Source organism: Limulus polyphemus, unplaced genomic scaffold, assembly GCF_000517525.1.
Source record: "Limulus polyphemus unplaced genomic scaffold, Limulus_polyphemus-2.1.2 Scaffold148, whole genome shotgun sequence".
In the NCBI taxonomy this organism is placed as follows: domain Eukaryota; kingdom Metazoa; phylum Arthropoda; class Merostomata; order Xiphosura; family Limulidae; genus Limulus; species Limulus polyphemus.
The window spans coordinates 944,223-970,049 of NW_013665758.1; the positions used below are offsets into that span (position 1 = coordinate 944,223).

The 25,827-nt window shown below is 35.2% G+C and overlaps 1 protein-coding gene across 1 annotated transcript in view; it reads left to right on the forward strand.

Moving 5' to 3' along the window:
• Nucleotides 1-25,827, forward strand: part of LOC106475613 (disks large 1 tumor suppressor protein-like) — a gene marked incomplete at its 3' end in the record, with an annotated part of 180,333 nt that overhangs the window by 130,602 nt on the left and 23,904 nt on the right. The window contains exon 5 of the mRNA XM_022380864.1: nt 7,045-7,080. Coding sequence (XP_022236572.1) covers nt 7,045-7,080 — 36 coding nt within the window. The remainder of the gene's footprint in view (nt 1-7,044; nt 7,081-25,827) is intronic.

A 25,827-nucleotide genomic window follows, 5' to 3' on the forward strand; every position in this document is an offset into this window, starting at 1 on the left:
TATTTGGGGGGTGCTTAACTTTTTTCCTAGGTGTATATTAAGAGACCAGTTCCAGTAAATGTTTTATACATATATATATATATATATATACATACATACCAGTAAATGCGCCAGTGTGAAGTACGGGGAAAGGTCCATGAAAGTTAATAAATCATTTATATGATTCATTTATTGATTTTATAGAGAAGGGTCATTGTTTCGTTTTACAACGTTGATAAGTGCTGTTATGAGGTATTTATATCAATGAATATTAAATCCCGCAAATGATTATAAAAGTGTTTTTTCTCTAAACATTGCTAGTGGCACTATAAAATAAAGATTCGTGTCCAATGGGCTTCATTATTTCAATAAGATTTTATCTTGTTTTTTAACTTTCTGTATTAAAAAGCAATAAGTAACACGTGACTTAAAAACATCTCACTTAATATAAGTGTGTCTATCTTCAAATTATGTATAAAAAATATGTGAAAAAGAGATCCCTCAAATGAATGATTGGATTTGCAAACGAAATACGATTGTAGAATTAATGTTTTAACAGTTATGAATATAAATAGTGTTTCTGTTTTTGTCCTAATTATGCCTGTAATGATTGAAAATACATAGACTGTATGTATACCCCAGGTAATGAAGGAGGAAACTGGATAGTGGCCACCTCCACTGACTGATCTACACTTAACCGGCATTGGAATTATGAAATCTGTGAATTTTAAAAGAAAAATAACTTCTTGACACATCACGTATCATTCCTAATTGGTTAAACCATATTTGACAGGTTCAAATATGGTTGAACTAGGAGGAGTTAGTTAGCGAATAAACAAATTATTGTCGGATCCTACAAACATTCATATACTATTTTTGTGTGTGTGTGTGTTCGGATGTTCGCGCAAAGCTACTTAAACATTATAGCCGTACCTAATTTTTAACTGATAGACGAGAGGGAAGATACCTAGTCAACAGCACCCACCGCCAACTCTTGAGTTATTCTTGTCTGACTGATAATGGGATTTAACGGTCAGTCTTATAACGCACCCACTGTCCCAAAACGATTGACTCGTAGATCCATCGACCAGCAAGCTAACCACTAAACACTCTCAGCCCAAGTTGGCGAGTATTTGTTGTTGTTAGGTTTTTTAACATTAATGTTTGTATTTTGTGTGTGTACTGTATGGGTTGTTTGTATTATGTTATCGTAAGTTTATAGTCAAGGAAACTGAACAGTTTAAGGAAACAAGTTTTTGAAAGCTTGTATGTTGAGTTATTACGGCACCAGTATGTAGCTCGAATACTGAGGCCCGTAGACCATAACAAGTGAAGCCAAGTAATCAGCTTTATTTAGTATCTACTTTTCACTAGATTTGAGGCAGTGTTACATGTACATCAAATTATGCTTGATTGCCTGATGCTACGTATGAGTTAAACAGAAGGGAATTCGAATTTCCAATATCAGCGGTACTTCATTCACGTGTGGGCTGAACAGCCAGTCCTCTAGGATTCAGGTATAGCTTTCCCTCATTTTGAATTAAACTCACCAGATGAAAACCAGACAATCAGCAGCATCTGTGACTATAAGAACTTTGTCAGGCTCTTTGAAACGAATAACTGGATTGATTGTCACTTTTATAACGCATCCACAAGTGAAAGTTTGAAGCTACATCATATCTCGACCCACACACCATTAGACCAACAGCCTGACATGCGCCAGTTCCATATTCCAAGTAACCGTTTTACTGTGTAGAAACATGATCGACGCTAGTGTGAATTATAACTTTCAGGATAACAGTGTGAATAAAGCCTCAGTATTGACTGCATGGTTTTAAACACCTTATCCCTAATTGACTCAATACTCAGTTAGAAGGCTCGGTATGGCCAGGTGGTTAGGGCGCTTGACTCACAATCTGAGGGTCGCGGGTTCGAATCCCCGTCACACTTCAGCCATGGGGGCGTTATAATGTGACGCTCAATCCCACTATTCGTTGGTAAAAGAGTATTCCAAGAGTTGGTGATGACTAGCTGCCTTCCCTCTAGTCTTTCACTGCTAAATTAGGGACGGCAAGCGGAGATAGCCCTCGTGTAACTTTGCGCGAAATTCGAAACAAGCAAACAAACAAACTTAGTTGATGGAAATGAGCCTAAGTACCTCTCACCCATAAATATGTACTATAAGTTTGGTAATATGCTACCTATTGCTAGATCTATCTAAAATATCATTATGTAGTTTATAATATAGTGTATTAAAATGGTATTTATGTAAATACACATAAAATAAGCCACATTATGAAATTAGCGAGTATATCCCAGTGTAAATGGCGAACGTTTGAACATAAATGGACATGGATCTAATAGGGGAATTGAATTCATATAATAAACACTCATGAAAGCCAATACCCTCTTTTATGTCGCGTTCAACATTTGACAGTGTACATAAATGCCGAAAAATCAAATACTGAAATAGTAAAAAAACACTTATGCTGGGGAAGAAATTACATCTACAATGCGGGAGGAAGAGGTCTAGATTGCACCTGACCCTCCCAGGTCCAAACAAGGACCTAAATCCCGAAAAAGCAGAACAGTTAGAAAGCTATTAAGCCCTATTCTCACTTGAAATTATTTTGGGGTTAATTAAGAATTATTTGATTGAAAACGCTTTCCTTCGTAGCTTGAAATATATAATACAAGGTAATTCAGAAGTTTACTGACGTAAATAATTCAGAAATGGAGATATATCAGAAGCCTCACTGTTAGTGATGTGGAATGAGGTGTTGTGGGCCTTCATGACCGTCAGAAACTAATGTGTATTATACACCGAAAATGTCAATAGTAAAAATTATCAAAATCGCTTCTCAAGAACAACGGTTGTAGGCATAAATACAACTCTTCCACGTACAAGGAAATGTGCCACAGAAGATCGAAACCTGAAAATGGCAAAGATTGTTAAGTAAACAGAGGTTTGAGGTGCAAGGTCACAATTTTGCATAAGCAGGTCATTAAGGCTTCGAAGAGTCCATAAGATTAAAAATTATTAAGCCCCACCCCTTACGTACATAAGGTAGGATACGTGTTTTGTGCTGCAGGCTCTCCCAAGCCAACTGAATAATGTTACAGCATTCAGTTGAAGAATGATTTATCATGATCCTCCATCTGTTTGGAGAATTTCGTTAGAATGCCCGGATTGTTGCCAAATTGTATGACGAACGGTTCCTAGATGAACACCATCCTTCACATCAGATTGTAGGAAATCTGGTCTGCTGTTGTATAGTACAGGCTCGGTTACGCATAGTCGCCCTAGAGGCAGACCAAGAACTCAGTATTGAAAATGAACCGCCATATTGGCATTTGTCATATCTGAGCAGCACTATGAATACAGCTATTGACTGTTTTCCACCATCACTTAATAATATTAGGATGTTACCTGCATTTATGCCTATAGCTGCTGTTCTTGAAGAGCTGGTTTGGTTATGTGTTATTGAAATGTCCGACTTGTTATTGTCTACACTTTGGAATTGATATTATCGGTGTACGATGAATATTAATAAAATATTCGAATGACATGGTCTTAAAGTTGGCCGTGAATGACTTCAGTGACATTGTCACAGGGTAGGGCCTCAACACCTCATTAAAAATATAGCTTGTTATACACCCCCATTTTAAAATTTTATGTATCAGTTGGCTTCTGAATTGCCCTGTATGTATGTGTGTGTGTGTGTGTGTGTGTGTGTGTGTGTGTGTGTGTGTGTGTGTGTGTGTGTATATATATATCTATCTATATATAGAGTAGGCCTGCATGGCCAGGTGGTTAGGGCACTCGACTCGCAATCTGAGGGTTGCGGGTTCGAATCCCCGTCCCACCAAACATGCTCGCTCTTTCAGCCGTTGGGCCGTTATAATGTGATGGTGAATCCCACTATTCGTTGATAAAAGAGTAGCCCAAGAGTTGTCGGTGGGTGGTGATGACTAGCTGCCTACCCTCTAGTCTTACACTGCTAAATTAGGGACGGCTATCGCAGATAGCCCCCATGTAGCTTTGCACAAAATTCAAAACAAACAAATATATATATAGTAACTCGAATGTATTATTTTTCCACATACTTTATTTTAAAATAAGTATGAAAATGTATTAAAAAAAGTAATTACTCGATCATGGAACTTACCTTAAGGAGAACTTAAAGGTCGTTAGTTACTCAAGGTCATCCTTGGTTTGTACCGTTTCCAAGTGCCGTTTTAAGAATGGTTTAAATTTCTCTTGTTTTGCTTTGAAGTATTCAATATAACGTTATTTTATAGATTAATATATTCGTATGCTATTTTATAAGATATCTATCACTTTCAGTACAGTAATCATTAAGTCATTATCCCGACTCATGTTTTACATACTGACCAGTTTTGAAAACTGAACGTACTGTATCTGTTTATTTACGATGACCGTTTGAACATGTCTGTCTGTTTGTATATATGTATTTCAGAGAAAAGGGTAGAACAAACGTATACGATAACTCTGTTGTGGTAAAATAATTTCTTATTAGTTAACGAGCTTTGTTGAAAATAAATCTGAAGTTCACCAGTAGTATATAGGCAAAAATTTAGCACTGTATAAAAATGATGATTGAACACCTAAAGCAAAACCAAAACTAAATTTATAAGAAAATTAATCATAACAAAAACAAAGACACGAAAGGAAAATGTTGAATGTTCCGGTAGAACAGTGACAGAAAGGTTTCAGTGAACAGTGCTTATTACTGGTGAAGATTGCACGTGGAAATTTCTTGTCGATGTTGACAATTCTCGGTAAAAATCTGTGATGAACAGACAAAAAGGTGTTTTACTTTTCTAACTTCATATCAAATAATGGAAGTATCCCACGGAAAAAGTTAATTATTGTTTATTCACAGAATACGTTCTGCTGTTGTAGTGTTCAAGTTCTGAAATCCTCAATATGGTCCCTCATTTTTTTTAATGGTAGTCTTCCTGGCATGACATACTCGCTTTGCAAGAAAATACTGTGTCAGGGGTTTCCAGCCGCTTGCCTACAGAAACAACCAGTGAAAGAAAAAAAAGAGAGTTAATATATATAGTGAATGATTCAATTTTTGCGAACCCTATATCAAGTATATTTGTTACGTGTTATTTCCTTCTTCGTTCATTGTAAAATATGTTAATCTTATAAGTTCTGCTTCAAATCTTCCTGAAGAAGCTGAATTAGCAAACAGGTTTTATATACTCCTACAGGTCCTTAAGTTTTTTACAAAGGTTTTGCGGGTCCCTGGAGTGAAAAGGGTCGGGAACCAGTATACTATATGTTACGTCGTGATAACACTGACGTTGTAATAGTGGCCAAGATGTTTGTCCAGTTTGGTAAGGTATTGATGGTATTGTGTATAGATTATATAAAATTTCAAGCCTCACATGAAACTAAGTTTAATAAATATTAGTTGAATACGTAACAACGCTAACTATACTGGAGTGAGTTTATTACATTCGTCATAACATTTGATGGCAGAAGCTGTTTCTTCTGTAATTTCTTAACACTTAGCATTGGTTTGTAGGTAGTCAATTGATCAGTGTTTTTACTAGAACTTTAGCAGCCAATGTAAAATAACGTATTTATTTATAACGGTGTTATCTTACGAGCCACGTAGAAATAATAAAATAAAGTGTACATATGTTTTTGACAGTTTTAGTTTGAAATCACGTGATTACAGTGGCAGTCTAAGGGGTAAGCAACCTAGGCAGCCGCTTAGAGCGGTGTATTGTGGACCAGGAGGGGTGGAAGGAACGGGCCGGAAGAAAGAATGGTGGGGAGAATGTCCCTTTTCCTGGAGAAAGACATAACACAGAATTAAAACAAAGACGTAAAATAACGTCAAACTTTAATAAATTTTTAAATTCTGAATACAACATTTTAAAGTGATAAAATGCTTGCAGCTATGACATAATGTCAGGATTTTTTTGAAGCTGAACTAAAGAAAATAATACATATGTGAAAGGGGCGGCATTTTAAACTTTTGCCGTATCTAAGGGTCACTTTTAACTGACCCTGGTAGAGGGGATCGAACGTTTTTGTTTGCTTTGTTGTAAATAACAATAAAACTTTGGACGTTTTAGTTCTACAGAAAATGTTTGGGTGATTAAACAAAAAAAAAATTGTTCTGCAAACCGTGCTTCATAAAGTTGATCATAAAACAACTTAGAAGTGACAGTTGTAATGTTATAGTTTTATATTTGTTTATAGAGGGATTACAGAAAGAGTCTCTGTCTGGAAAGTATAATTCGATAAAAAAAAAAAAGTTGCTCACGTATTGTCAGTTTTTCAAGCTTAATGGAATGACAAATTTACTCGATCAACAACGTAGAAAGTATACTTTCACAGTAAGCCTAATAACATTGAGTGTCTATAATATTGATAAAATAAAAAATAATAAAGAAGTAATATTCATGTTATTTACAACGCATTTGAAAGCTGTATTTTTACATCGTAAGGGTGAAGGAACCCTAAACCATCTCTGATTACCTCTGATTTTGTTATATTTGTTATATTTATAATAGACATTTGAATGCTTAATATTATATAGTTCAGTGAAAAGTACTAAAAAAGATTAAACCGCGCATTTAATGTTCACCTGCAATTTCATTGGCTAGCGAGCTTGAGAAAGAGATTACGTCACACTTGGATGGTGGAGGAAGCTTCAGGCTGTACATCAGTGTCCTTAAGGTAAAGCGAAGTCTGAAGGGGTAGTGTAACGTTTTCGACTTGTGCTTTGACTTCTCACCTCTTAATACAAATATTAAACATTAATTTACAGTTTTAAACTAGGAGAATGCGGTTCTTTGCAAGAATTAAAATATACATGTTTTATAAAGTAAGATGTTTATTTTGTATTTTCTTAAAATTCAGGATTTTTCTTTTTTCTCTTTAGATTAAATGTAAGTAATTTCTCTTATGAAACAAACATATTTGTATTTCAAGTTTTCTTCAGGTAAAGAGAAACTGTACAGCTAACAAATAGGCTTAATTTGGATCCCGTAACTTGTGTTTTTCTTTCATTTCAGAGTAACGAAAGCTACCATGCTCAAGATAGTGATCAGGTAAGGCCGAAATATTATTCTTTATAATTTTGAAAGAGTCGGTATCTAATTAATTATAGTATTTTGGCACTTGTGTATAAAGTTAAAATCATAAATAATATTCAACGATAAACTGGTAAAATGTTTTTAATTGTGTAACAGTTTATATTATTTATGATTTTGAGTCGATATCTGTTATGAAATACAAGTATTTTACCTCGAGTTTGGAAACCTAACTCTGTAGAGTAGAAGATTTCGGAATGATTATGCCAATAGTGAGTTAAAATTTCCTGTCGCTATTTTTAGTATTTCAAAACACTTTTTAATTAAAAACAAAAAGAGAGAAAGAAATGAAAGAGTCATGAAAAGAAAAATGTCATATCGCCATTTACTCTGACGAGAAATAAAGATTTGTACAGTTATTTATATTTGGTGTCTGTTTTGCAATGTGAATCTGTTTCATTACGTTTAAGACATTACGCGAGTGTGTAACTACCGGTACCAAAGACCTTTACCCTCGTTAGCCACGCGTGAATTAGCCAAAACAAATCCCATGCACAGTTAGTAGAGAAACAATATGGAAATTTAACTATAGGATGTTCAAATGTACATTTTATAAACGCCTTATTTTGTTGTATTACCGCTAGTACCTTGAGAGTGGCATTTGGTTTAACCCGGTTCCTGCTTCACTTATAACTTTGCTATCAGCCTAATAATTGAAAAAACAACGATTCAAATATTAAAACTATAGTACGGTAGTGTTAAGTTTGTTTGTTTGGAATTAAGCACAAAGCTACTCAATGGGCTATCTGTGCTCTGCCCACCACGGGTATCGAAACCCGGTTTCTAGCGTTGTAAGTCCGCAGAATTATCGTTGTGCCACTGGGGGGCGTAATGGTAAGTATATACAAGAAGCAACTAGTTTTTCCATTCCATTTTTAACAGCACTTGAAAATGTGCCTCATTGTAAGAGAATCATTCTTATGTGACTGTTTCTAAGATTATCATAGCTGTTAACAGAGACAAACTTATTTTTGTTTTAACATGCATATAAGATTGTGAGTAAAATTGGATACAATTTTATTGTCGTGTTATATTTTTTATAGCTCAACAATATGCGATGCATAAACAAAATTAAAACTATTGTAGCACAAATATATAAACAAGAAACATTCGTGGATATGTTCTTAATTATTTTGTAAAATTATCCCAAAACCAATTTTTGATACCTCTGTTTGTTTGTTTGTTCCGTATATATGTGCAAAGTTATACAAGGACTATCTGTGCTGGCCGTCCCTAATTTTGAACCGATAAGAGTAAAGGTAGAACTAGTCAGTAGTACCAGTTGCCAACTTTTAGGCTACTGTAATGGAATACTGGCGATTTTACTGCATCGGGACGCGAACCGTATAACCTAGGATATACAATACGTCACGCTAACCGCAAGGCCACACCTGGACTTTTGACTCGATATATTGTTCCTGAAACTATGTGAGTTTTAGAAATAATCTAGTGATTCTATAGTTTCAGAGATTTTCAGTTATCCATTTAAAAGTAGATGTTCTTTTGCAAAGATGTCCTAGAGCTGTTTCAGTAGTAACATCGTGGATGTTAGAAACTGATTGCGCCTTCTCAATGGTAGCATCGTGGATGTTAGAAATTGATTGCGCCTTCTCGATGGTAACAGCATGGATGTTAGAATTTGATTGCGCCTTCTCGATGGTAACAGCACGGATGTTAGAATTTGATTGCGCCTTCTCAATGGTAACAGCACGGATGTTAGAAATTAATTGCGCCTTCTCAGTGGTAACAGCATGGATGTTAGAAATTGATTGCGCCTTCTCAGTGGTAACAGCATGGGTGTTAGAAATTTATTGCGTTTTCTCAATGGTAACAGCGTGGATGTTAGAAATTGATTGCGTTTTCTCAACGGTAACAGCGTGGATGTTAGAAATTGATTGTGCCTATAGTGAGATTCGAGTAACTTCCAACCTTTCTTAAATACTATAATTCTATTTTGTTCAGAATGTTATATCGGTTGTTGATGAAAGCATGTTGACATTTTCCAGTAGTTGAATGTGGCCAGTTTAAGAAGGTAATGCTCAAAAATGGTTTTTGATAATGAAATAAAGAAAAAAGTTTGATGGAATTTATTTGTCTGTGTAGGGTTGAAATATAACATGTAGTAGTACTATTGGAGTATAAATATTCGACGTTTTTTTTGTAAACAAACAAAGATGACAGAATTGAATGAAAACGACAAATTTCGTCCGAATTAGTGTTATAAGACGTGGAAATAAACGTTAAGCTGCAGCATATTATTTTGGTTATCCCAGTGGAAAATTTAAATTTCCATTTTTAACCTGAACGGCACCTTATGCGACACATATACTAAACGCCCTGGTAACAGACTCTTTAGCCCTCCCTCAGCGGTATTGTTTGCGGACTTACAACGCTAGAATCCGGGTTTCGATACCCGTGGTGGGCAGAGCACAGATAGCCCATTGTGTAGCTTTGTGATTAATTACAAACAACAACAGACCCCTTAGGATTCACGTATAACTGCCCATTATTTTGAACTGCTGACCAAGGGGAAGGCAGTTCCCTCCTACCACACGGGTTTTATCCAGCTTTTTCTGAACCGAACAACGGGATAGATGGTCATTTTGGTAATGCGTTCACGGCTGAAAGCGCGAAGCGTAATCAGTATCACAACAACTCTAACGTTGTTCTTTCGATCCGCAGCCCTCATGTTAATAAAGCCACTTCCCTACCCGCTACAGTCTGAACAATAGAAGACGCCACGAAATAACACTAAAAACAAGTAAAGATTGCAGCCCCTACAGAACAATCTAAATCCACTAGTTTTACAACGTTATTTTAATTTTATATATTTGAATGTAAACGTTTAAGTTTATTCGTAGATGCACGTAAGATGCAATAAAGATGCTGCTCTGTCACAAATAATCACCTCTGTAATATCGAGATAATCAGGGTTATTTGATCATATGTAGCTGTGGAAAGGCATATATGTTTATATTGGGATTTAAGAAATTTGGATGACAAGCTATTTTTGACATATGAGATGAACCATATTAACTGCTCTTTTGTGTTTGCGTGTGTTTAGTTTAAAACAAAAACGGACAATGTTTTTGGAAGGAAAACAGTGATAGATAACAGGGTAACGCTAAATGTGATTGGTTCAGATTGTGTATGTAGTGTATGCTATGTATAATTCACCGCATTTTTGCCGTTTTCACTATAAAATTATAATCACTAATCAATATAAACATTGTTTCTTATCTGATGACAATTTGGAATCCGATCAGAATTGCTTAGTGATTAGTATGAAAACTAAAATTGTAAAATGCAGTATAAACTCTTTGTAATAACTTGAGATTAGAAAGAAATTAATTGATCTCAGAGGTTCTTGGAACATCTCTTTCGCGTCACTGTAATAAAAACCCACGACAAATCTTACAGTCGCAGCAATTCTGACAATGTTTTCTTCAATGCTAAGATGTCCAAATCAAATATCGCCGTTTCATTTTTTTTCATAGTGATTCAACTGGAAGATTATTCTATTGACCCTCAACAGCCACTGAATCAGTAAAATATACTGTGATGTAATAATCATGTATCTTTGAATATATATTGGCTGGGCGGAGTCTAGTGGTAGGCGTTTCCGTTTTGTAAATCGAAAGATTCGTGGTTCGTGTCCCGATGTCAAAAAATACGTGTTCCGCACTTTGGGGGCATGGATGCGTTAAAAGAGTGAAGGTCAATCACCACTATCCGATCAGACAAGAATAACTCAATAATTGGCTATGGGTGCTGTTGGCTATCTGCCTCCCTTCTAATCTTTCAGTTCAAAATCAGAAGCGCAGATAGTCTATCTGTAGATTTGCGCTAAGTTCTGGAACAGACTATATACTGATATATTTTTCTAAGTTTTTTTTTATCATCATGACTTATAAATGTTCTGTGCATAGTTTATCAAGATATTGTTGGCTGTTCGATTTATCTCTTATTTATGTTTCACGATTTGTTATCAGAACTGTGTTACTTTTTTACTGAATTTTAGATGACGGATATTGTACTTTGATTTATATTTGGACACAGTACTAAAAGACATATCTGATTCGTTTCGTTTTTGCCCTCCAGTGGCACAACGGTATGTCTGCAGACTTACACCGCTAGAAACCGGGTTTCGATACCCATGGTGGGCAGAGCACAGATAGCCCTTTGTATAGCTTTGTGCTTATGCTTAATAACAAACAAACAAAAGTTTCGTTTTTTGACACATCTGATTTTTACTTCGACAAAAACACAGTTTTGTTTCATTGAAGTTATTCTAAATACATGAATGCGCGTTGTATCACATTGTATTTTATGAGTGCATATTACTAGTTCTGTCGAAGCATTCAGCTAATTCACATATGGTTTTATTTCACTTTTCTTTACTATACGAGGAGCATTTTGAAATCGAAACTTTAAGGTAGGGTACTAGAAAAACGTAAAACGAAACCATTATCAAGAAGCTAGCACTAGTTAAGTCCACGCATCGTTTAACTGTAAGCTAGAGAAACAAACAACTCGTGTAAAAAAAAAGAGTCATCTCAGTATTCGTCCGAGACATGTTTGTGTTCCAGTCCTTCTATAGAGATTTTGAAGAATTATCTGCGTTCACACTAATCGGAACAAAGTATGAAGGAGAGATTTTTTTCGTTGTTGTTGTTTAAATGCAGGATCAGTTTTTTTGTTAGTTTTAAGTGATTTGATCAATAAGAAAAGTAGCTTTGATACTGAAAAAGCAGGTCATGGAGAATCTTTTTCTTGTTTTTGGTAAATTCTCCACATTTCTTGGTATTCAACTCTAGTAGATAAGAATGTAGACACCCATTAGTTGATGCCTTGAATTCTGTCTGCTTGTGATATGTTTCTACTTCTTTTGATAACTTCTGTTTTGTTGATGTAATAAACTTTCCGCCCCATCAAGCTTTTCAGTTTTATCTTCACTCTACCTTTTGATTGAATAGTTTAACACGTTTGCTAGTCTTACAGTAACTTTACTACTTTTTATACCTTCTAATATATTTCAAATAACAACCGATTTGGATTTTCTTGCTTTACAACACACCAGACACTGACTTCTGATTTGGTGTAAACACATGTATATCCTTGTATTAGTGTTTTACTCTTGGCTAAAATAACAACTGTATTATGAAACAGAGGATAATCTCGGTAGGCTGTCATACTTTTTTTTTATGGGAGTATTGGCTTCCAATTTTCTCCAGATGCGATTTTTATTACACCTTGCAGTAGCCTGCAGCTTAATCAGTGACGACAGTTTATCTTTGAGGTTAATCCTTGGCGTTATAACAGTAGCCATAAATTCAATGTTAAACACCATATGACACATAGTGTTATATCAATGGTTTCACTACCTCTTGGGCGAATCCCTTTGAAAATAAAACATCGTATCAACCACGCAGCATGTTCTGTCTGTGGTTTCACTTCTTCTTGGGCGAATCCCTTTCAACATCAAACTTTGTATTAACAACAAAGCATGTTCTTGTATATGGTTTCTGTCTGTGGTTTCACTTCTTCTTGGGCGAATCCCTTTCAACATCAAACTTTGTATTAACGACAAAGCATGTTCTTGTATATGGTTTCACTTCCTTTTGGGCGAATCTCTTTGAACATCAAACTTCATATTAACAATGAAACATTTGTTTTTCATTCCAGCTGAATCATGCCTTTCAAGTTCATTATATTTACCAATAACATCACTGTGCTCCCTCTTCTGGTTTGCGGTGTAATAGTGTTAACAATACAATCTTCAACATTTCTATTTTGAGGGCCTCAAATCACCTTTTTTGTGTTTTAAGTCGTGGGTAATGTGCCCTCGCTGACAACATGGATGACAGTTTTTAACCTCTATAACACTCCTGAATTATTTACATTGTATAGTTGTAAAATTTCTTTTGAAAATTTATTGATATATTCTAAGCCTAGCGCTAATCTTGTTTCAAGAAAATTTGTAATCATACATTACAATACAACTTCTATCGGGTTGAAAATACTAATATCAAATACATTTTTTAAGTCCCTCTAGTGTCTCAGCGGTAAGTCTGTGGGCTTATAACGCTAAAAATTGAATATCTGTGGGCAGGTACAGCATAGCAGTTTTGTGCCTTATAGGTAACAAACAAAATATATTTTTGAATATTAGAATTGCTAGTAATGTCTGAAATCCCATTCATCTCGAACAGAGATTGCTTAGCAACGTATCAAGCAATAGCATTTTAACAAATATAGAACGTACTTTCAACTTCCGGCTTAAATTTGTTTTATACCAGAAACAAATTAATACGAAGATTGTCATAAAGTAAATATTTTCTACGTGTTGTAGGTTGCCAGGGTTAAACAATTACTCCAAGTGCTCTTGTATTTATCCATTCTGTGACAAAATAATTATTAAATGTATAATCAATACTAGTAATATCCACATAAACTTCTACACGGGAAAGACTTGTTTCCATGTTAATAAGTTTTTGCAGGTGCGGCTATTTTTGTAAAGGCACGATATTTTGAGGATTTTAAAATATTTTGTACTTTCATTCACGTTATTCAACTTAGATTAGCGTTCACATTCTATTCCCTCAAAAACGCTCGCTCCCTTTGGAGCCGTGGGTGAGTTACAAGAGTGATAATTAAATCCCACTAATCAGTCAGGTAAGAGTAACCCAAAAGTTGGTGGTGGATGCTATTGACCAGCTGTCTTCCCTCTAGTTCATCAGTTCAAAATTAAGGACAACTATTGTCGGACAGCCCTTGTGTAGATTTGCGCGAAAATTCTAAACACTATAAACGCCATAGATAATTCTGAGCGATTGTGCTTGAAAGTTATATCTGTTCATCAAGATAGTGCCAAAATATATAAAGGTTTAAATTATTAACGTACGACAGAGGTCCTTGTTTGCTTACTTAGGAAATACGCTGAAAACTACACAAGGGCTATATACGTTTAATTGATGGATTAGAGAGAAGGCAGTTAGTCAACAATATTTACCCAATATTTACTGCCTTTCTTAGAAAGCACCCACGACCCAAAAGCGAGAAGCACGATTTTGCGGCAGTGGTGCGCGAACCACGAACACTAAGATTCACAGTCCGGCATGCTAGTCACTATTCCAAGCCCGGCCCGTGTTAGAGGTAATTTTGTGATAAGTATTAATATTATAACATTGAAACACATAGACAAGATTTCGTAAAAAGGTTTTAAGGAGAACTAAAGAATTAAATTATAAAGGGGAGGGGGATGTTTGGCGTTATCGTCATTATCCAGTTTCGACGTTGCGATACCAGGTTTCCAACCCCTTCATTTTAAAGCAACATTCTGGTAAGATTAATCCTCAAATTACCAGCTATTTTGTTTAAATATAGTGTTAACTACAAATGGGGTCCATATATTGAATCATGTTGAGTAAGTTTATGTTTTTACATGTTACAACACTCAGTTGGGTGGAATCACTCATTTTCTGTGTAAAATACATAGTAAATTCCAGTATTGATTAGTGGGATTAAATGGAGTTTGAATGGTAATTTGTTTGCATTCTTTTTACGTGACTCAAGACTCATTACGGACCCTGTGACCAACAAAATCGGGCCAGGCTTGTCCTAGTGGTTTGCGTGCTGAACTGTGAATCCGAAGGCTCATTGTTCGCGTTCCGTTACCGCATAATCACACTGTACTTTGGGGCCGTGGGTGCATTATAATTGTGAAGGTTTTATGAAATCCAACTATTCCATCAGAGTAGAGTAGCCCAAAAGTTGGCGTTGGATACTGTTGGCTATCTGTCTTCCCTCTAGTAAGTATTTTCAGTGTGAAGTTTAATGATAAATTTAAAGAAGGCTAGGATAATTCGTTCAGATTTTGTGTGTGGGCCGGGCATGGCCAGGTGGTTAGGGGGCTTGACTCGCAATCTGCGAGTCGCGGGTTCGAATCCCCGTCACACCAAACATGCTCGTCCTTTCAGCCGTGGGGGTGTTATAATGTGACGGTCAATCCCACTATTCGTTGGTAAAAGAGTAGCCCAAGAGTTGGCGGTGGGTGGTGATGACTAGCTGCCTTCCCTCTAGTCTTACACTGCTAAATTAGGGACGGCTAGCGCAGATAGCCCTCGTGTAGCTTTGCGCGAAATTCAAAAACAAACAAACTAAAAACAATCAGATTTTGTGTCGTCTAAACAATAATGTGCCAGACTGATTGTATTTTTAAAATAATTTCGGTGCTTTTGTACAAACAGTTTCTTCGGGTAACCGCGATTCTTTTATGTAGCCAAAACAGAATAATCTGAATTGTATATGTGACAAAAGGTAAGGGTCATTTCAGTCTAATGTCTGTTTGTTTGTTTTACTTGTTGTTAACACTTTATAAGATGGGTTTGGTTTGAATATCGTGCAAAGCTACACGAGGGCTGTATGCGCTAGACGTCCCCAATTTAGCAGTGAAAGACTAGAGGGAAGGCAGCTAGTCATCATCATACACCGCCAACTCTTGGGCTACTCTTTGAACAACGAATAGGGGGATTGACCGTCACATTATAACGCCTTCACGGCTGAAAGGACGAGCATGTTTGGTGGGACGGGGATTCGAACCCGCGACCCGCAGCTTGCGAGTCGAGCGCCCTAACCACTAAAATCTTCAAGAAACGTGTACGTGCATAAGTTCGTACCTTGCTTTAAGACCTGCTTTACCTACATCTTTTTATCAAATTTGAAGCTTTTCTCCCCTGCTGTAGTAGAAGCTTCTCTTACTTGTATCGTGACATGATCAAATCAAAGTAATGTTTATAAACATTAGCAAAAATTAGCATCTATTAATAAGCGTTCGTAAACTGTTCAGAAAACAAAATGTTACATTAATACAAAGAATTTTTACATGCTATTGAAGAAAATGTGATAGAAGAAAGTCAAGTATCAAGAGGGAAACATATATATATGTTGTAGTAACCACTAAATACATATCAGGACTTTAAACGTGAAAACCGTTAACCTATAGTGCTGAGCAGTACCGACCTCGTGCGAGTCGAGCGTCTTAAAAACCAGGCCATGACGGGCCAACACTTTATAAGAAATTTAATACTTTACCATTCTGTTTCAAGTTTGCCTCCAGCGATAAATCTACAGGCTTACGACGCTAAAAATCGGGTTTCAGTACCAATGGTGGGCGGAGCACAGACAGCCCATTGTGTTGCCCTATTTTTAGTCATTAAATTTTAAAGCCAAAAAACTGTGTAGTTTCTGCTTATTTATATTTTTAAAATAGATTATATACCATAATAGAGGTCTTTCTGTGAGACACCATGTTTGTATATTGGATATACATGTGATGCTTTCGCTTTAAATAAAGAACTGTGATTGTGACGTAAAACGACACAATAAACATCTTCCAGGAGATTATAATTAAAGAACAATATATCATTTAATTATCCGCTAAGCTTTGTGGCGAGCGAAATTGGATTATAAGGGAAAGACGGTCAATATGGTTTAATGAAAGATGAAAGGTAAACCTCGCTCTTGTACTGTTTTTAATTTACAGAGGAATCGCTACGTTATTTTCACTGCGTGTGCCAATAAAGTTGCCCGATCATACCTTAGTCTGTATAACAAGATACTTCGTCCTTTCCGGTCGGTAGAAAGTCGTGATGAGCCTGGAATGTAGTACATATTGTTTTTTTTTAATCCTGCTCTGAAATACTTAGTGATGGTAGGGAATGGAATCAGAAAAATGTGGGAACGTCTCATCAAGTCGAAGTTTCCACCAAGGACTTGACTTCTCAGTTTTATTTTATTTTATGGCGTGTGTAGGTTGTATATTCTGCGAGATGATTATTGTTTTTTCCGTATATGCGGAGATGTTTCTTTTGTCAGTAATGTGTTTTAAACAGTGTTTATGTGCTATTGAAAGTAACCTTGTTCTTCGGGTCAAATCTCATATTGGAGTTCAATATTTTCTATCCTTGAGAGACACGAAAATGGATTAGATATACCAAAATGTATTCTATGCGCTTTATTTAAACAAACTTATTCTTTCAGATTCATAAAAGCTTAATCATAATTATGTCTTCTTATTCCAAACACTTTTCGCCCCCACCGTGGCACAGCAGTATAGCTGCGGACTTCTACCGCTAGAAACCGGGTTTCGATACCTGTGGTGGGCAGAGCACAGATAGTCCTTTATGTAACTTTGTGCTTAACAACAAACAACAACACCCAAACACTTTTCGGCCGACCGCCATTTCTTCATTTCTCGGTGGATTGTCTTGAAACTTGGTGGAGTCCTAGACACTGTTTTAATTTTTTTTTTTTTTAATTAGGCATTTTTTTAAGGATTGTATTGGTCCAAAGGCCAAACAACCCAATATATGTATATTTTGGGCTCTTGCGTATTCATATTTACAGCAATCAAGATGAAAATTGGCATAAATATAAATTTTCATGCGCTCAACACATTGACGTACAAAAAAGTTGGATTTGGCCATTTGATTCTTTTAAGGAGGATCATAGCTCACAAAAAGCATAATTTGTTGGGTTTTGGTCAATTATTCGGCCGCATTTTGATCAATTTACTTGGTATTTGGTACAAAGATACTTTTTAAGGATTCACACAATGACAAACAAAAATGCGGGACTTACCCACTTTTGGTAATTATAGGGGGTCAAATGCTACAAAAGTATAATTTTATGGTTTTTTTTGACAATTACTTCTCCATATTTCAGCCAATTTACATGGGAGTTACTTCAGGGCTACTGTTTTTACAGGTCCCAAACAGTGATATAGACACTTTTGAAAGTTTTGTCTTTTGCCCAATTTTTCAGCGAGGATAGCATAATTTGGGGTTTTCGTAAACTATTCATGTGTATGTCAATCAGCTTACATGGGATTTGGTACAACGATACATTATTGCAGGTCCCGAGTAAGTTATATAGACAGTTTTCGATTTATCTGTGTTTTCACGATTTTTATGGTGTCAAAATTGGCCATGTTGGGATTGCGTGGCGGAGACATGTTGCATTCGCTTGCGAATGTTGGCGTCTTTAATTTAACATATTCTGTAATGTGGGGTTGTACGTTATAATTGAAGAACTATTTTTTTCTGTTTCTCTCTTAATGATACTTACTGTTCTAGGATTGAAATGCGGATTATCCGATTTTTTCTTCTCGTATTTTGTGTAACACCATGTAATTTTATGTTTTACAGTCACAAAGTTTTAAAAATTAGAACACATGATTTCTTAATTTTTTTATATCAACATTATGAGTTTATTTATAGCGTTACGGATACTTTAAACGAAGCTATATTAACAGAAATATGAACTAAAGCACCAAATATAACTAATAAATTAACGTGGTCGTTTTAAAGTATCATATTTGTTTGCTGAAACACGACGTTATATATTAAAATAATATATATAGATTTCTATTTGTATTATATAAAAACCTTGATACTTTCATATAAGTAGGTAGAAGGTGAAAAATGTAAAATATAACGTCTGCCGAAACAGGATCTGCACTACGATAGAGACACACAGTATAACATATAAACCCACCTCAACTGAATTAAGCAAAATCAAAGAATAATAAAGGCTAACCCTGAATGCTGTCTAACACTATTATCTAAGCCTTTATTTAATGTTGTTTGTTATCAATATGGCCAGTTTTGGGTATTGATGATAACCTCCCGAAAGACTGCCCATGAAATATACGATACTATATAAGAACTACATATGTATTCGAAACTACTTGATGAAAAGGCAGTGTAACTCCCATGATTAAAGTTATATTTCAGCAAAGGTTTTTTTTCTTATCAGAATTGGACGTTTTGCGTAATATACCGTTGCCCACCCAGGTGATAACTTGTGAAACAAAGAACGTTTAATTAATTAAGTAATGTTTTTTATGGAGATAACTAATTCAAATTTTGTACATCATAAACTATGTTTTATGTTGCTACACTTTTTAACATCTCAAATTTTAAAATACATTGTTAAATTGAGAGAACAATACATCACACTTTGAGTATCAACCAATCAAAACTACTTAATGCTTTGCACGAAACGAAAAATAGGAAGTCTATGAACTTATTATAGTAAATTAGAATGATCGAGTGCTAACTGATATGTTTCTTGTATTGTTCATCTTAACCATAATAGCACGCGAAATACCTAATAATTTGAAAATATAATTTTTGTGTAAATCTGAGGTGACTAAAGCAGATAAAATTACGTCTTTGTAATGAATAATTCATGTAGAATTATTGATTTATTGACGCATGAGATAGCTGAAGCCATAAACAAAATGCATTTTCGTGTGATAAGAGGTTATAGGCGGGCGTGGCATTAAATACTACATCATGTCAAGATCAACATTCATAATCCTACACATCTCCTCCTATCGACAAAACCGATGTTGTCGAACCTGCTAATTATATGCCTTCTTGCGCTATGTGAACTTGTATGTTTTTTTTTCAGCTCATTGTATCCCTTTTAAAGTTGTTGGACATCCTGATTTATGTGTTTATAATTTTGTTTATTTCTGTTATATGATCTGCTTCTTCTTGCTCGTGCTAGTTATTGTCTTTGTATTTTAATTCACTTCATTAAGATTTCAGGTTTGATTCATGTACTTTAGTTAGTATGTTTCATTAAGACTGTATTTAGATGTTTAGAGAACCTGATTCATATGTTTGTACTATTATATTGTTCGTCCAGGTTCCAAATTGTATATTTTACAAGTGAAGGTACTCGCGCCATGTACGCTATTTATTTCATGTGGATAGCGGGACGGCGTGCGTGTGCGTCACTTGAGGGCGCAAAGGAAAGGGGAATAATTGAAATAATTGTCAAACTCGTAAAAGTATGAAAAGTCTTAAAGGGTAAAAAATAATGGAACCTCAGCAGACAACATAATCAAAATCTATAAAACGCCCAATAATTAAATATGCCTGCCCAGCATGGATAAATTACAGCACCAAAAACCATTACTAAACTACAGATCATACAAAATACATTACTCACCACAGCATACAAAGTACCCAGAGCCACCTTATCAAAATTTATGCGTAGATACGCAAATATACAAACAATATCCGATAGACTCCTGCATAATTTACTAAATTATTTCATGAAAAACTAGGCAAAAAAAAAATATCATGTGTGAACTATATCGTTTCTGCAAACATGATTGAGATAGTCCTAAGCATCTCTCACAAGTAAATATTTATATTACAAATAAACATTTAATCAGGCCACCAAATGTTAGACTTAGAAACCTACGTTGGATTTAAGCTGATAAGACAGCATTAAAATGGTGGGTATATATATATATAAATGCTCTCTATTAGTGTAAGATTAACAAATGTGAAAAGTGCATATGGAACTGTTCGCCAAGTGCACAATTCGCAATAACGAACTAAGCGAAAATGTAGTATTCGCATGAATATACATGTAAGTATCTACATGGACTTTGCCCTGAAACTCTGATCCTCATGTAGTATGTATATTCGTATTCGACAGAAGCCGATAACATCTAACGGGAGGAGAGGGGAAGAGGTTATATGCACCTGATCCTCCCAGGTCTATAAAATCTAAACACTAATAACAAGAACGACAAGTGTGAAAATGAACAAAGTAAGGGGTTTTTGAAATCCCTTTACAGCATATCCGATAACTCCAGAAAGTTTCATGGTGATTAGAGGTAGGGAAGTTGGAAAACTTTTGTGAAGAACGAACAAACAGACATACTGACTTAAAGTACTTTATAATACAGATTACATCTTCAGTTTCTGTAGATAAATCCAGCATGTTTTGTCTTTCCCCGGAGTAAAAACAGCTAAAAAAATGTGCAATGAGAAAAACATTTCATTTCTCAGCCGTGTTATGTGATGAAAGCTCTTTAAGTAGTTCAACGTTGGTGTTTTGCAGTAGTACGTACAGTAAAGTAGCCGATTCGATCTTTTGGGATTGGTAAGATTTTTTTCACTACAAATCAATACACGATAATCTCAGAGAAGTTAGAGAGGATTTTTTTTATCACATTTCTTCTTGTAGCTCTTTATTTTTTTTTAACATCGGCAGCAGTCAACTAGAACACGTTTGATAACAGCCAAAGGTAAAAGCTTTATCACCTTGTAAAGATCTAATGTGACAGTATTATATCATAGAATTAAATCCACCACCTTTCAGTAGGATGAAAACGTATATGGGCAAACGATCATTTCTGTTTTTGTTGGATGATTATTTTCTAGAAATATAAAGACCTAGTGTTTTTGACCGTAAACTACATAAGAAGTTAAATTTGAGAGAGTTTATCAAGTAATGTGAATACATATTTTTTGCCACTTAAACGTTTATAATAATATTTAAAATTCACCTTTATTTATAAATTTCAACATAAAAAGATTTGAATTTACCATATGGTTGTGTAACTCCAAAAGAGTGATGACGTAGTTTGTTTGTCTTGTTGACAAATGACATTCTTATATGACAGGGGAAATGAGATGCTTGCTCAAATGTTAGGATTCATGGATTGCGGGCTGCCAAGGAACCGATATGTATGTATATCGCACATAATATTTCCAAATGAACATTGCTGTGGTTAGTTTAGATGGAATACGTGTTGTCGAATTCCTTTATGTCTTTTATACGTCAAATAAGCAATGAGGTTTCTCCGAGACTCCATACCATCATCATAACTACTTTTTTTTAAAAAACGTCATATAAGGATTTCCAGAAATACCAGTGACAAGTTGAATCGCCTTGATGTGTAAGACTTGTTTTTAGCAGATTGTTAAAGCTTGTCGTAATTCATAATAATAAAAGAGTCTGTTTGGTTGTTTGTAATTAAGCACAAAGCTACACAATGGGCTATCTGTGCTCTGCACACCACGGGTATCGAAACTCAGATTCTAGCGTTGTGAGTCCGCAGACATACCGCTGTGCCACTGGGGGGCAAAATAGTCTGTCTGAGTGTGTGTGACCGCCATAGCTCAAAGAGGAAAGAAGCTAGAGACCTGAAACTTTGTACGCATACTAAGGGGATTCTGAGGGTGTGCACCTGGGTATATATATATTTTTTTTTGGTTTGACTCAAAAAAGTTTTGGCTCATTTTTGCCCTATAGTTTTGCCCTTAAGCCCCGTAATCCTGCTTCCTGAAGGTATACAGAAAAGTAATTTTTTTTTTCTAATTCTCACTGAATGAACACTATGTGGAAGTTTTCTGCCAAATACTCTTTTTCAACATAAACACTGAAAGAAAAATACAAATCTGAGAATTAAAAAAAATTTGAATTGAACTATGTTTGGGAAGCGGCAACAAACAACTGGAAGAAAAATATGAATCAGAGAATGAAAATAATTCAAATAAAACACGGAAACACGGGAAATAAAAAATTAATCTGAGAAGCTAAGTTAAAATTATTTGCTTCTAAAAAGAGTTGAATTGAATTAAGTTCGGGAAATGGCAACAGACAAATCAGTTAAAGAATTGGCACATTGGGGTAGATATAGAAGTAATTAAGATAATGGAGACGCTTGACTGGTACATTGAGGCCCCTGTGAATCATGAGAGGACCTTAGAATGCCGCGGAGCGTGGGTATTTTATGCTAGTGTATAATAAAAGCTATCATAACTTGCGGCTTTGTTTGTTTTACATCAGATGTTGTAATTTTATGAAGCTTTTCATGAAGTAAACACATTTTTGATACGTATGGTGGGTTGCCAGAACCAAACACTCTATCTAAGTGTGTTCTTATTTATTCATTCTCTGTAAAAATATTATTTAAAAATTTATAGTTTATTTTTAATATTGATACATACACATACAGCTTCGCAGAATGTAAGCGATAAAATTACACTAGAAATACTTTATTATTGTTATCAATAATAAACAATATAGATTTTAAAGTGGCGTCCTCTGGTGGGTCAGTGGTAAATTAAGGCTAAATCCGTGGTTCGATTCCCTGCGATGAGCAGAGCGCAGATAGCCAATTATGTGGCTTTGCACTAAAAACAAAAATAACAACGTTAAAATGACATTTATTTAATACAGTCGCAATTGTGATGTTTTTGAGATAGTCAAGTATATTCTTTGTACCTCTCCACACAAATTAACACTGGGATATTGTTTGTTTGTTTGAAGTTAAGCACAAAGCTACACACAATGGGCTATCTGTGCTCTGCCCACCACGGGTATCGAAACCCGATTTCTAGCGTTGTAAATCCGCAGACATACCGCTATGCCACTGGGGGCCAACACGGGGATAGTTTTCGGAGTTTTTCTGTATAAATCTAGTGTTTAGTTCATGATGTCACCAAAATACACAGAGTATATATTACAGTATTTTATTTTTAAATGGATAATGATGTTTTTTGACTTAACTACAACAAAGTAATTGCTAAAACAGTTGAATGTTAAATAATTAGTTTTATAGGTGCGTTCGATTTACAAAATATTATTCATTCTTTGTGATAGTAAACAAGAACGTTCACACAAATAATGCACAAACTATTTATAATAACGAGTTTTTGTCTTTTGTTTTTCTACGGATAACGAAAAGACAACTTAGTATACCGTTCGTTGTGAGTACATTTGTTTGCTTTATTGGTAATAACTGTTGGATTGTTTCTAATATGACGCTTCCATTTTGTTTTCCTTCAAGCTGCACGCAAACCACGTGGTTTCTTGCAGCGTTGTTCTTCTTAGTACTAAAGAATAGCCACGTGTTCTCTAACCTATGAGCAGTTCAGCGTATTGAAAGGGGATACATTTCACTTGTGTGTGTATGTGTACGTGCGTATATATATATATATATATATATATTATTATTATTATCTTTACTATAGCACTTACTACAACTTAATTAATTCAATGCCATGTTGATATGACATTTTTTTATTGACTGACTACCGCTACGAAATATTGAACCAAACAGGTTATGGCTTCCGTAAAAGTAGTTTAAGTTGATATTGCTGTCTTTTTTGGGGGTATTGCCATCAATCAGTTTCAAGATGGGCCAAATTTAGGTAAAACTGTTTAATCATATTACTTTTTGATAATCTCGATAGTTTACTATGTGGATTTTGTATGTGATATACATAAATCACATTACAATTTTCCCCATCTTTCTAATGATACACACACATACAGAGATTGAGTACGATTTTGAAGCCTCACCACGTCGTTACAGTTCATTTTGCCACGCCCAGTAGTGCTTAATCTGACAACTGTGCATCTTGACGGTAGCCCTGCAGCGTAGTTTTCAATGCAAACGAACTCGTCATAAAAGGCTGTTATGTCCAAAGCACACTAATCCCCCTTTATTGCTTCCTATAATCCACATAGTGTACGAAGACGGTAGTTTTCTAACACCTGTTTCAACAGTCCGATCGCACGGAACTCCATAGGCACTGCAACCATACAGAATAGTACAAATAACCATTTCATTCACCGCTTGCTTTAGGTATGCGATGGTTGAACTGGTATATTATGGAAACAACTTGTGTACACGTAATTAACGTCGTTTTAACGTTTGTTGTAGTTAAGTCAAAAACATCATTATCCATTTAACAATAAAATAATGTAATACATCTCTGTGTATTTTGGTGACATCATGAATTAAATACTTGATTTTTAAAGAAAAATTCCGAAAACTATCCTGATGTTAATTCGAGTTGAGAGGTACAAAAACTATTTGAATATTTCAAAAACATCACAACTGTGACTACTAAATAACTGTTGACTGTTGCGTACTGTTGCCTTGGGTGAGTGAACGGCTTTTACAACTCACCTTTGTGTTCGTCGATTCTCATCTGTTACAAGACCTGCACCTTTATAACCATGGCTGGGATACGACTTCTTGCAAATATCTTTCTAGATGGTCCCTGTGTCCCAAGTTTATCCACGTGCTTTTGTTTTCCAATGCCATTAAGTACAAAGGATATCCCTGTATTGGAAATTCTAAATCCCCGATTTGAACACATCTTTATGATCTATGTGTATGAATATTTTGTGTTTGATAGGGCTGTAACACACCCTTTTTCAAAAGCGATACATTTTTGGTGACATTACACTACGTACGAAACACCAAGCAATGTTGAACTTGTTCTGATTTAACCGTTCCACCACGACTTTCTATAGGCTGTATTTGTCACGTTACTTGCTGATTTGTATGTCCAAAAGCGTTTTAACATAACGCATTCAGCCGTCTATATATGTACAAGTTGTAAAAAAAGAACAAAATGAATAAGCTAAAACAACAACAAAAAAATTTGGTGAGCGTTTTCGTCAATAATCTGTTTCAACTTCACTAATAAACACTATTTTCTGCCACTTTAATCTAAAAAACAAACATAAAATTTTAGATAAAATTCAAATGTTGTTACAACTGTATTTTCTTTGTTGAGTAAGTTTTCACACTGTTTGGTGAATATCTTGAATAAAAATTTTGGCATTTTCAACGTGAACAATACTTTATGCGACACCTGGTCTAAACGCGACCAGTTCACGTATAACCATTAATAATCGATGTGTTCGAAGGAAAACGAAGTTTGATTATAAACAAGATTATGACACTTATGATATACAACATTGTTTATTGACAAAAAGAGGACATGGATAAACGTTTCGGAATTCTATCAGATTCCATCTTCAGTATCTAAAGCAGAATAAAATGACTGATGTAAATTCATTTTATTCTGC